This window comes from Micropterus salmoides, unplaced genomic scaffold (genome assembly GCF_014851395.1).
Source record: "Micropterus salmoides isolate LMB-PRFRI ecotype aquatic unplaced genomic scaffold, ASM1485139v1 Ms_hic_scaffold_16, whole genome shotgun sequence".
Taxonomy (NCBI): domain Eukaryota; kingdom Metazoa; phylum Chordata; class Actinopteri; order Centrarchiformes; family Centrarchidae; genus Micropterus; species Micropterus salmoides.
The window spans coordinates 9,533,965-9,548,133 of NW_024040707.1; the positions used below are offsets into that span (position 1 = coordinate 9,533,965).

At 38.4% G+C, this 14,169-nt stretch overlaps 1 protein-coding gene across 1 annotated transcript; it reads right to left on the reverse strand.

Moving 5' to 3' along the window:
- Positions 1-111: 111 nt before the first annotated feature.
- uckl1a (uridine-cytidine kinase 1-like 1a) lies at positions 112-13,093 on the reverse strand. Its single transcript, XM_038721812.1, has 15 exons — positions 13,029-13,093; positions 10,423-10,610; positions 10,085-10,191; positions 8,787-8,957; positions 7,926-7,997; positions 7,590-7,779; positions 7,406-7,467; positions 5,675-5,691; positions 5,323-5,421; positions 5,142-5,235; positions 4,002-4,064; positions 3,779-3,901; positions 3,416-3,523; positions 3,011-3,167; positions 112-2,372 (listed from the first exon to the last, which is right to left on the reverse strand). The coding sequence occupies exons 1-15, from the start codon at positions 13,091-13,093 to the stop codon at positions 2,293-2,295; spliced, it is 1,596 nt and encodes a 531-aa protein (XP_038577740.1). The 3' UTR covers positions 112-2,292.
- Positions 13,094-14,169: the final 1,076 nt, after the last annotated feature.

Below are 14,169 nucleotides of genomic sequence, written 5' to 3' on the forward strand. Positions count from 1 at the left end.
CAAACTGGCTGGGGAATCATATTTTTATCAAGTGGTGTCTCATAACAAGGAGCACGAGGTGGGTTCATGTTTGTAGTAAACAGTGTGAACACAACAGGGAGGGAAAAGTAGGAGGCTCGAGGTTTTTTATTGCTCATTTTGTAAACCCTGAAATCACATAAATATCATTATCTTGCATGTTTATAACTGAGCATTAACATGCTACATTCTGCACAAGATCAAATCAGTAAAATCATGAACCACAAGGATGTTTTCATTAATGCAAAACTATCTTTTGTGATGTCAAATCTCAACATATTTTAAGTTGTATGATGAAAGTGATTCAGAGTCTGTATGCATTCTTCTGTAGTGTAAGGAGATCTCAAAGGGACACACTATAAATCACAGTGTGAGAAGCTAAATGTGAGCTATACTGACCCCGGCAGGCATTAAGGTGCATCACAGGGAGGGCCGGGCGGCCTGTATCTGAACCCTGAGAATCAGAGGACCATGGAAAATATTCACAAGTGAGCATGTGACCGTGGGTGACATCGCACTTATGATCTGAGCCACATCTGGTCGATCAGTCCAGACACATAATGAAAACATGTCCATTTCCAGCAGAAATAGAAAGAGGCAGTGAGAACTTAAAATCTCCAAGATGATGAATACCCTGAATTTAAGATTTATTATATACTAAGCATTTTACACCTACTGTGAATGTGTAAACATACAAGATTTCGGTTCACTTGAATAGTTCCCCTTTGCGATATACAGTATGTGAAATTATATACACTTTCTACTACTACCCTACTAGATGTGAGTTTTCTCACATACCATATATAAAAATGTCTTACTAGAGAAGCGTAAAGTGTAAATAAATTTATATCAGAGCATATTGTTGAGCAAGTTGCACCAGCTGTTCATAAATTCAAAATTAGCCTAGTTATAATTAGCCCCAATTTGTGCCTCTCATGTATGAGCATTACATTTGAGTCACAGGGATATTGGTTGGATTTTCTTGTCTTGAAGGTATTTCCAGACACTTAACAATGTAATTTCCAGCTACCCAGAGAGTAAAAACACACAACTTGAGAAACAGGTTAAAAAAATTTTTTTTTGCAGAGCACATATAATATATAGTCTACGATTCTGGAAATACTGCCAGATTATTCAAAGATCGCCAGGTATTTGATTTTTAGAAAATCTGCTGCTACCTCTGTGATTCGACTGTAATGCTAATACACAAGAGGCACAAACTGTAGCTAAATTAACGTTTACTAAGTGGAGATTTATCAGTTACTAAATTAAAATGGGTTGCACCATTTGTTACGTATAGATTAGTTACTACATAGTTACACCTACTTACTGCCAGGTGAACTGTAGCATAGCTAACTGAACCAACTGACAAAACTAAAATTAGGTTGCTAATATGAGCCATTCAGATGAGGAATAAAAAAGTTAATAGGTTTTGGACAACACGTCTGACCTGACACTTATTCAAAATGTTGTTTAATAATAATGGACACTAGATTTTAACATATGTTTCACAAAAATAACGGAGTATACCCTTAAAAAACAAAATATTGCGCTAATAAGGTCAGTTGGGTTTGCGTAATCGAAAATTTACCACTCTAAGCTCCATAAATACTACTAACTCTGAAACACATATTTCTCCATATTTGCAGATATATATAAAACAATATCATACCTACATTTACAAATGATTGAATGTTAATAGATGGATTTCCCCCCTAAAAGTTATTATAGTTATCTTTTTAGCGTTATTCTGCGGATGGCAATTTTGGTCTATCAGTTGTTTATCCACCATTTTGGTCCAGACTTAAATATCTCTTATATCTATATCTATATTATATCTCAACAATTAGTGGATGCGCTGCCATTAAAATGTTGTAAATATCTATGGTGCTCAGAGGATGAATTCTAATGACTACTGGTTCAGTTTTAATGGTGCAACCCATTGTAGTTTGGCACTAGTAACTTCACGAACAGCTGACACAATCCTGGATCAAATCATTTAGTATATAATAATATTGTTATTGCATTATTGTACCTCAAAGGTTATGGCACTGTTTCACCTCTGTGACACATCTGTATGAAAACATTAAAGATGAACATACTCAGTTGTAAATAGAACAAAATTTCCCTCATCCTTACAACTTGACCCAGACTCATCTGTTGTATAAGAGTATAAAGGTTCATGTACAGTACACAAAAAAATTGTAGTTTAGTTTTTTTTAGTTTTCACAAAGTGTTTGTATTTTCTTTCACAGAGGCTCACAGATGTGTGTGTCAGTATGACGGCTCCTCCGGATCCTCATCACTCCAGGTGTCGGACCCATCTGTCCCAAAGTACCGGTCCCCAAAGTCACCTGAAAACAAACAACAACAAAATATCAGTGGGTTATGGGCTGAAGGAAATCATGAAAAAACACAGCATGAATACACAGTAAAACTAAATGGCTGCAAAGGTTGGAAGATTTGGAAAAAAGACTGATGGTTTTCTAAAATTATGTTTTATGATTGAGTCACAAATAGCGATTAATTAATGGGTCGAACATAAAAACACTGAAGATGCATTTTACTATATAAAAGTAGTGTTAATTTATGTAATTAATTATATTTACAGACAAGAGACTTTTCTATCTAATATGAATACTGTGTAGTTTAGTTACAGTGGTGATCGAGAGCAGTGCTTGAAGTGACACAAGCATAAAATTAGAATCTGCTGGGACATGAAATGAAATCTACCAACTTGAAAGGGAAATGTTTATCTTTTAACTTCTGCAAAGACCATGGACATTTCTATTCCCTGTGGAATCTAAAATCATGCACCCATAACTATGGACTTTGAAAACATCATCTGAAATGCTGTAAAGTTATCATTTTTGTACATCATCATTCAAGCTCTTCTCTGAGACACTCAAAACGGACAAATAACTTTGGACAGATGCCTTCTGATTTTACATTACAGTTACAGAAAGAGGGGTATGTGCATGTGATTTCTTACCAATACCAGGAATTACATGTAATAAATCGTCCAGACTCTTGTCCACAGCTGTGGTGATAATTTTGACCTTCGGGAAGGCGTAGGCCACAGACTGCACCCCAAGCTCTGCCATCAACAGCGACACCAAGACAATTTTATCCTCCTGCACCTCGTGATCCTGCTCAGCCACACACAACACAGCAACAGTCAATGCATGATCATCATCAGAAGGATAATTAGTAAGTTGAAAGAAAAGAAAATATATGATATTTCTCTTCCCAGAAATGATGCTAATCAAGCCTCACAGGGACGAAAAAAAAACTTCCAATCAATAACACACATAAGACATAAAACACGCAACTGACCAAGAGGAGGGGTTCCTATCTTACATCTTACTGAAGAGTAATGATGTTAATCTTCACCCACCAATAGGACTCGTACTGCCATCATGGCAGCAGCGCCAGTGGAGACTGTGCTGTCCATTAGGATGACATGATCTTCACTGATGTCTTTGGGCAGGCGCAGGTAATGCAGCTGGTGAGGCCAGAGAGGAGGAGACAGGTTACCATGGTTACAAACGCAGGAAGGGTAGTTACCACGGAGACACACATCATGTGGAAGAAGGAGAAAAAAAAAGAAAAACACAATCAAAACATTGTCATCTTTTGTTTGATGAGATTTCTGAGACACCATCTAATATTATGTCAGGTCTCAGAAAATGTAGCACAGGCATCTCAAAGACGTTGATGGGAATGGCATTTTTTTTACTAAATGACAAATTTTTTCTACCTCTGGTTCGCCTGAGTCAAGGTTGGTCTGGATGAGGATCTTGCCGATGCGGACGTCCTTGCACACGGCCCTCAGCGCAGGCTCCATGGTCTCTCCTGCCCGCAGGACCGACACACCAGTGATCTGTGGAGACAAGGCAGTGGAGCAAGTGTGATGACAGAAACCCTGCGGACACACTTGACTGGAAGTTAACAAGATCTTGTAAAAGAAGAGCATCACTCACCCCTTTCCCGTTGTAACTGCGGCCCTCATACTCTTGGCCCTGTGGAGTCTGAACTACGCACGGCTGTTAGAAGATACAGAAGAGAAAAAAAACCTCCCATAGATGCAGATACAAGAAAAGTGCTAATATATTGTTTTAGTATGTATGTATATATAGGACTTTGTCTTGTGAATGTATGAGGCATTTCATAATACACTATATACGTAATGTATTGCTGCAACAAAATTCAGTTTGTTTGCTTTGGCAACTTCACCAAAAATGACATAGACTTTACTTTGATACCGACAATTTTCCAAAGAATTTTTATTTGATACCTTCTAGGAATCCACTGGTTTTGGTTGATGTCAGTATGGTATTAAAATCAACTTGCAGAGACTTGAACTTCACTTGAGACACCCCAGGCAATCCATCACAGTGTGCATTCAGTCAGCATTTTTTTTCCAGGTACATTGTTGAGAGCTGTTTTAAAAACTCTTTCCTGTTGGTACATTCAAACTATGACAACTGATGACTAAATACTTGAGAAACAATAAGCAAACATTGATATAGGGAAAAAGATAACTTGAAGAAGTAGTGAAGTTGTTTGACGGTTGGCACCAAAGGTTTTCAAAAAAGTTCCTGTTTTCAGCTTCATAACCATTAAACAATAATTATAATAAGTTGTGTGATTATTGTTTGTAATGATTATAATTATCAATTACTAGTTATTATCATTTTCAAACTATATCGGCAGAAACTAAAACTGAAAGCTGCCTGGAAAATATAGAAGCATATAAATATTCAAAAAACATACTTGGCATGTAAAGCAGGCAATGAAAAAGTAAAACATAAATTATTTCTATATAAAAGGTAGTTTATTTTAAAGAATTGAGACTACTATCCACCTGTTGGGGCAATATATTTCAAATAGCTTTTTCTCTGAAAACAGTTTCCTGCTTGATGACAGTGAAAGTAAAGCAGGCTAAAACCAAAACAGCACACTAAAAGATGCAAGGGGAACTGCAGATTTGGTAATAATTCTCTGTGGGTTCGTCAATGCGAGCAACCCCTTCCACATAAAGGTAGTCATGTGATCCACTATTGATTCGAACATCGATTATATCCAGTTAAATATTCACTAAGTAGGTAAAGTTTACCCACCTGAGACGGTAGAAACGTTAGTGCGTGTTCTATGAGAAGCCGCATTAATCTCTTAGAGTAGAAGATAAACTCATCTCGGCTGGTTTCTTTATTCCTGCATTGCAGAAAAAGAAAAAGGTTTTAAAACTCACTCTCACAATGTTACAAGGACTCAAAGTCATACTGGAGCACAGGTCTATACCTAATGATGGTGTGCAGGCCTTTGACCTGCGGCGTACTCTCCAACACACTGAGCGTCTGGGGCAGCGGCTGAGTCTGCTGAGCAGAGGCGAGGAGCGCCCTGAGAGCAAGTAAAGGTTGTTCAGATCAAAAGGTTTCTCTGTGCTATTCTGCTACACTAAGGAGAAATGAAGCAGTCTGGCCTTAAGACGGCAGAGAGTTATCATTAAGACCTAGTCACTAAACACAGAAGGACAGAAACAGAGAGAGAGAGAGTAAAGGGTCAGACTATACACAGCACTGATACAAAATCTCTAATAACAGTAACTGGACCAAAGCTAGTGAAGGTAAAGTCAAAACACATATCAGCGTACCTGACACTGAGCTCACGCTGCATTAAGAGAGGATTAAGAGAAAGACAATAAAATGAGGTAAAAAAGCAGATACTGAGAAGACTTCCCCAAACTGTCACTCAGTTTGGCTCACTGATGTGTGGGGGCAGGTTCTGATAGCCGGTTCTAATTTGGACCTGGTTCCAAGAAGGTAAGAAGCAAAAAAAAATCCCTTATTGAATCTTTCATTAATAATCTTTCTAAGATAGTTTGCCTCTTTCCGACACTACAGGCTTCTGCTAAGATAAAAAAAGGTCACATATACAAACATGTGCCACACAGGTGTTAACAAAACTGACTGACGGACTGCCTTAGCTGACTCGCTCGAACGTACAGATACACTTTAAAGTCAATGAAACAACTGCAAAATGCAATATCTGCAGGACGATACAGCAATGAGGAGAACGTCCCTGCTTCAATATTTATCTACCGTCCACCATATTAAAGTAACTAGATTGCAAGTGCCTTCATCATGTCAAGTGTTAATTGTTAAAACATTTTTGCTATTTTTTTATTAACTTGAGAAGGACAAGTGGTCTGCTTCAACTTGCTGCCAGTGTTACATTGTATTCTGTGTACTGTCAGATTCTTTGACCTGTAGCAGTGCAAAAACCTTTTTTACCTTCAGGTAACGTTAAGTGCATCAGGCATGCAGAAAAAACTAAATAAATAAATTAATGTCCGAGCATTGATAGAATATGTGGTGAAAGCCCTACACCCTTTTAGTATGGTGCAGCACTCTTCTACCTAAACTCCATAATACGAGCTTACGTTCCTTCTTGGCCACTACGCTCCTCCAACGAACGCCGTCTAGCTCTGCCATCCCTACACACAAAGCAATCTCAGTCCCTCTTCTCGTCTGTGATACCACGATGGTGGAACGTGCTACCACATGCCATCAGAGCAGGCGCGTCCCTCTCTAACTTCAAGAAGCTCTTGAAAACTCATCTCCTCCGAGAACACTTTCTATTATAACACCTCTAACTCCTAACCTCTAACATGCACTTCCTGTGCTCTTCTTCTTCTATCCCCTTACAATTATCTTGTATTATAGCACTTTTTTTGTTAACTCTTACTTCTTTCCCTAGGTATTTACCCCATTGATGCCATGCGTGCTATTAGCTGTTACTAGTATTTATTTATGCTCTTATTAGTATGTATTGTCTGTTGTAGATCTTGTGCGGTACTGATGGTTTGTTGATGCTTGTATGTTGTTACTCAAATGTAAGTCGCTGTGGATAAAAGCGTCTGCCAAATGAGTAAATGTAATGTAATGTGATACTGAGTTAAATAAAAACAGAACATTAGTGTCTCCATTCTCCATCAAAAAAACAACCTATAATGATTCGATAAGGGATTCAAAAGGATTCAAATTTGATAAAATGCCATTGAACCCCATTCCTACTCAGGTATTCAACAATGGAGCTCTACCGCACAGAGAAATTAGCTTTGGCTAAATAGAGAATTTCATTATTGTGATTTGCTGACAATAAGAAGAATATAGACAAGCACCTGACTTATCCTTTAGCTCTGCTTTCCAAAGTGAGATGAATAAAAGTCTGAAAGTTTGTGATTTGAGAAGTTCTGATTTAATTTAAGCTTGAAGCAAGTTATTGTACAAGCAGAGGGTCTCTCTTTCGGCCTGTATGATACAGCTTTCAGACACATGGTGGCGCCACTCTCTTATGTACAGTCAGTCTTTTGACTACTCACCTCCTCGAGTTGGCTGTGAACATGTTGGACTATCAGATCAATGGCCACCATATTCCCCCCACCTTGGAAGAACAAAACAAGAGACCAGTGCAGCTGGAGATGTTGTTCTCTGTAGCACAGTCAACAATATGTCAAAATGTTGGAGATGAAGCTGTTTAGTAATGATGTGATCTGGCTGTCTCACCTCTTGGCACAACAATATCAGCCAGTCTCATGGTTGGCTCAATGTACTGCTCAAATGCTGGCTTCACAAACTTGTTGTATTGCTTGATGACACCTTCAATGTCCCGCCCGCGCTCTGTAATGTCCCTGCGGAGCCGGCGGACCAGCCGAATGTCTGAGTCTGTGTCCACAAAGATTTTCATATCCAGGAGCTGCAGGTGGGAAATGCAAACACCCCTGAACGGTTCAATTATATTCACTTCAGCAAAGCAGCTGCTCAAACAGAACCTGGTGATGACTGCTTTACTTCACTCAAGAATTCTTCAAAAAGAAAAAGAAAGAAAACATATTTCTTTACCTGAAGGAGCTCTTTGTCTGCAAAAGACATAATTCCTTCAAATATGATTACACTGGCCCCATACACATTTTTCTGCATAAAGGGAGAGAGAAAACCAAGACTCTTCAAAGCAGAAAACTTCTTCATGAACAGTCAGTTCAACTTTTGTAAGATTAAATTTGCAGAATGTTACTTTGAGTATTTTTTGTTTTGAAATAACAATATTTTATTTAAGTCTATAATATATTTTCAGCTTTAAAAAACTGCAACTGCTTCCTTAGTGTCTTCTACTTTCTTCTTTCCAAAATTACAGGATGCATATTTAATCTTTCTGTAGAAACTCAACAACTTGCCTGTAATAAAACACAGACTATAAAGCATGGACATAGTGTCCATGACGTCACCCACAGGCTTCTGAAGAGCCGTAGTGAAGCTCAATATGCTTGCCTCTCGGGCGGCTCTGGCCTTTGCCATCTTGGCAGAGCCTGCTTTGGTTAATCCAAAATTGGGCAAAGAGGTGGAGCTGAGTTGGGCTGAAGGAAGCCTGGTTGCTGAACCACCTAGTGGCTACTGACCTGAGAGAGCACCCACCTGTCACTCAAAGTGGCCACACCCTGCAAAACTTTAAGCCTTTAATATGATTCAAACAGCTAAGTCATCTGAAATTTCACAGATGTCTTGAACAGGAAAATTTGCTACAGAGACCAAAATAGTTTTTTGTACCAGGCTGTAAACATGTTTATTTCTGCTATAATGTTGGACATTTTAACATGTGGGTCTGTGGAGATTAACTCACTTTTGAAGCCAACCTCAAGTGGCCATTTGATGAGTGGCTTAATTTTTCCACCACAGAGGTTGCTGCTTGGGTAAAACACAACTCACCCAGTCTTTCTGTCGTCCGTGTGTGGTGAAATCGTACACTGGGATCTTCACACTCTTGCCCTGCTTCAACTTTCGCAGGGTGGCAACCAGCAGCTGAAAGTCAAATGCCCCCGGATGATCAAAGTTGTAGTCGTTACTTGCTGCCAAAGCCTGCTCCTCAGGAGATAAAACCTGTGAAACACAGATTAACATTCACAGCATGTCACTCATAAAGCATGTTTGAAGAATTTAAAGGACTGTTTTGACGTTTTGGTATAGCATGCTTATTTAGTTTGTTGCAGAGTTAGATGAGAATATTCAGAACATTCTCACGTCTGAACACAAAATATGAAGCTAAAGGTGGGAGTTTAAGCTTAGCTTAGCACAAAGACTTTAAACATGGGGAAATAGCTAGCCTGGCTCTGTCCAGCGCATGCCATCGAACTGTTAAGTACTCAGGATGATCAGTTTTTTATATAACATTAGTAGGTCATCTTGTTTTAATTATGGATGACTGATCAGGATGACAATGGCTGGATGTATTCTAGATTTTATGTTGTAATGTCACTGTGCATAATGTGAGCAGACATTTAAATATGTTGTTAAATATTTTGTCATATGTTTTAATGTTTTATGTTCAAATCGTGTTCTGTGTTATCCCTCGGGGACAATAAAGTTAAACCGAGGCTTTTATGTCCTGTCATATCATTAGATCATAAACAGTTAGGGAGACAAATCTCAAACAAACTTTACTGTGGTTTCTTGCGATGGTTCTCAAATGTTTTCAAGGACCCATAAAGTGACACAATATAGACCACAGACACCCATTTATATTATCTCTGATAGGATTACAGAAAGTGTAAGAAACCCATGACCAAAATAGTCATACAGTCATTGTGTTACATATGGATGGGATTATAGTCAAAATAAGTTATTCCACTTTTTGCTGAGGACCACCTCGAACACTTTTCACACTTGAAAACCACTGGTTCATTGGACAAGATACAGTATTAAAGAATAGTGTGATAAGCTCTTCCCCCTTTCAGGTGTGTGCATAATGAAAGTCAATATAACATGATTATTTTAAAGTTATTATTAAGTGAAAGTACTACGTGTTGTTTGTCTGCGTTACCCCCTTACACCTATCTGTAATCACGTAGCAAGTTTTCCATTGATATCCTTTGTGTACAAAATATGCAAACTGTAATTTGCGGGCTGCAATCTGAAGCGTCACCACCAAGAGGTTATTAAATCCAAACTGTGACAGCCATATAGTGACAACCAAATAAAATTAGACTAAGACTGTGTGACTCTCTCACCTTGTAGAAAGAATCCATAGACAACAGCACAACCCACGGCACATCCAGAGCCTCAATGATCTTATTGGCCACGGTGGTCTTCCCTGAGGCGCTTCCCCCACACAACCCTGCAGATCCACACAGCATTTCAATGGCCCATTATGTGTGTTTTTCAGAGTGTGTCTAATGTTGTCTAGTGGTATGCATGTGCGATAGCAGCAAAGTGTTTTATGGGTATAATAAGACAGAACTGGACAAAAAGGACAGGTTCTGCAGCTCAAAACCACAATTTTGCACCAAGGAAGTGAATTAAGAGAAAAGACGGGGGGAGTAAAAAACATCATCTGCGAGTGTCATACCAATGACAAAGGCCTCTTTTGACTGCGCTCCGTGCTCGTCATACCAGGGAGGTCGGCCGGCGGTGTAGATGGTGCGTGTGCCTGTGCGGAGCAGAGGAGGTTCAGTTTTACTCAGTGAGGTAGTGCTCTTCCGGCGAGGGGCTCCGGTAGGGGGCAGGAGCCGGTCCAACGAGTCCTCCCCGCTCCCACTGCAAAACAGCAGACATAGCAGGGCAAGTTACAGCATGAACACAAAGGTTCATTGCCAGGTGTACATTGCAATCTGTGTGGCGAAGACAATGTAAAAGAGATGCCTTACTTTCATTTTAACAACACAACTGTAAGTGCTTTTTGTAACCTACCAATTTTAGTTTGATAACACATATGCTACTTACATATTTTGTACATGAAATACAGGTGTTAGAGGCTACAACACATTTAGAGTACAAACCACAGACTGTATAAAAACCCATTTAAAAAACATTTAGTATGTTGGCCATGAGTTTTGAGAATTTGATCTGAAATCAAGGTTCACTTACAAGCTCTTTTCAGAGCTTTTAAACATCTCTCACAGTTTTCATTAGCCGAAGGATGTCTCAGCCATCCAGGTCATAGTTATCCAAAGAAGGTTAAAGTCAAGGGCAACTGGATTGGAAGATTAAAGTCCAGTTGCCCTTGACTTTAACCTTCTTTGGGTTTGCCGATGGAGCTTCGTCGGTACTGCACTGAGCAAATCCACCGATGAAGGCCATAAGATCATTTTTTTAAACAAACTTTATTGAAATTCCAAAAAGATAACAGAGAACAAGTGGCATGTTGAGCTTTGATTCAGATTTTAAATACAAATAAATGTAGTGGCGTACAAATTAGAGCTTAAACGATTAGTTGAAATGACTTTTACTGTTGATTAACTGTAAGTAATTTTTCAAGCAAACATTTTCCAGTTCCAACAACTGAATTGTGAGTAGTTGTTGCTTTCTTCATCTTATGGGATAGTTGGTCGAACAAAACAAGCAATCTGATGGATTGTTTCCAATATTTTCTCACATTTTTTAGATCAAACTATTCATTTATAAATAATATGCACATTTATAAATAATAAAAATAATCATTAGTTGCTGGAAAAGTAATTTTTTAAAGTTAAGTTAAAGTTTTAAGTTAAAAAAAATAGGTCCTCACGTCTTCCTAAAACTGACATATTACATCGTTATTAATTTTTTAGAAGTAGAGGATGATGGGTAGGCGAAGCAGGAGCCATGAATCAAGCTTCTAGATAAGAGTGGCAAAAGCATTTGAGTATGTTGTATAAAATCAGCATGACAGGGGTCATAATCATGTAAGAACAAGTACACAAGAAAACATATGATTCTTATATTTTAAATATGTGTTTATATACCGGAAGGAAGTACATTTAAGCAAAAAATAGATGTATTTAAAATAAAGACATGTAACATATTTCTGGAGAGATGCATTTTCAAATTGGCCAAAAACAAGTACTTAACTGTAAATCTGACTTACTTCATGACACTTTATACTTCTCCTACGCTACTACATTTCAGAAGGAAATTATGTACTTCTTACTCCACTATAGTTATGTGACAGCTGTTATTTTACAAATTAAGATTTTACATACAAAACATAAGAACTTTTAAAATATGATGCATTTAAAAAAAACCAATATTGTTTAAACAATTTGTCAATAATCAAACAATTAATCAAAGACTGTCTTGATAACTGATATATTATTTAGCAAAAACGCCAAACATTTAGCGGTTTCAGCATCTCTCAATCGTAACGATTTGCAGTTTTTCGTCATCCTAAATTACAGAAAACTGATTAACTTGAGTTTTGGACTGTTGATTGGACAAAAGGCGACATGAAGGTGTAACTTTGAGCTGTGAGTAATTGTGACAGGCATTTCTCACTATTTTCTTACATTTAACAGCAAACAAGAAAATGATTGATCAAGAAAATAATCAGAAGATTAAACGATAATGAATATGATAATTCGTTGAAGCCGTATACTAAAAAAATTTAAAATTGGCTCCACCACAACCAACTACAAAAGCAAAATACTCTTTCACTTAGGTAAAGTATCTGAATACTTCCTCCAATACTGCCTAGATTGTGTTAATGCTACTGTTTGATTCTCTGACCGACTCATCACATCTTAGATCACTGTAATTAAGATTAGGCTCTCACTATGGAACACTTGAAGGTCAGCTTAGCTTTTGCGTCACACTCTTTGATCCCATTGGCAGTAATTAGAAATCAAATGAGTAATTGAGTTTGTTTCTTATGTAATGCACAGCTACATGCACACAAACTGTAAAGAAGAGAGGACTCATTAATGTTTCGCATATTCAACCGATGCGGTTTCAAATGTTTGTTCAGTAATGACACTCCACAGGCAAACCGCTGAGACAGAGTACAAATATAACACACCAAAATCCCTGCAAACTAACCCAGATCCCCACACTTACTCTGACCTCTCAACAACCCCTGTTTAGAGACTATTTATAGCTCATACACACATCCATGGTGTCTTTGAGAGCTTTGTGAGGGAGAAAACTTACATCCTGCCGGGAACTGAAAGAAAGAAAACCACACAAACAGTCAGATCATACCTGCGGTCAGACCTCAGGGACCAACAGCCGGAGATTCTGGCTCCTGTGCAGTCCAGCAGAGTCATATCTGCTTCAGACGATAACCTGCTGCCCTCCAGCTCCCCAAAACAATAGGCCCTCAACAGAGCAACACGGGGCGAATTCGTAAAGGTGTGTAACTTACAGATCTGTTTCTAGTCTGCTTTTACTTAACCCATTCACACAAATGTATCTGTGCAGAACTCTCCATGCTACTGTCCATGTGTCCTCCTTTCTCTGTGTGTCTGTGTGACAGACACTAAGAGGATCACAGTAGCACTGGCAGCAAAGAGCTGTGTGGCTGGTATTAATAGAGGCACCTAAAGCAGGACGGGAGGGACATCTTCTGCTGATCCTTCCTCTTGGTTCACTGATCTGATCCACAGAAACACTACAGGGGCAGCCACACTGAAATATATCTTTTAGGACATAATAGGACATGTATGTGGGAAAATAGTGAAATATGTCCATCACAGTTTTCCAGAGCACAAGATGAAGTCTTCAAAGGCCTTGTTTAGTCTGACTAACAGTCCACAACTCAAATATATTCAGATTACAATGATATACAACAAGGAAAAGCTGGAAGCAATTAATAATTTCAACAACACTAAAAGCATAGTCTTTTTCTGGTCATTAGAGCTTTTACCAGCATGGCCCTCATACAACACTTTACTTTACTATACTTTATTTGTCTTCTATTCAAGCAAATCAAGTTATTTATTTATATAGCACCAAAACACACATTTCCTCATATGGGTGTCTGTGTCCTTACACCCTTGGTTCAGATGAGGTAAAACATCCTGTCTTATGCATAAGACAGGAATAACAACAAGGGTGTCACTTTGTGTTGAAAAGTGGCGGGGACATAGGGCCTCAGATTAGGGGTGTGAAGAGACACTTAGCTCGCGAGACATCACGATACGTGATAATAGGTTCACGAGACCAATTCAAAAAGATCCTTAAACAGTGTTTTAAAGATATGAATGCCGCGATATATGAGCTGGGGGACCTCCCCCCTGGAAATTTTAATCATTAAACACTTCATTTCCTGCATTCTGGTGAAAGTTTCTGCACCAATTTATGGTTGAAGTGTTTTTATTTATATAAAAGGAAACACAAAATT

Bases quoted from the DNA above. Each gene is read 5' to 3' on its own strand.
- uckl1a (XM_038721812.1), bottom strand. From the start codon at position 13,093: ATGACTCTGCTGGACTGCACAGGAGCCAGAATCTCCGGCTGTTGGTCC. The intron at 8,958-10,084 runs GTGAGAGAGTCA...TGTGTTTCACAG, and splicing joins CTATGGATTCTTTCTACAAG to GTTTTATCTCCTGAGGAGCA. The intron at 7,468-7,589 runs GTGAGACAGCCA...TGTTCTTCCAAG, and splicing joins TGATATTGTTGTGCCAAGAG to GTGGGGGGAATATGGTGGCC.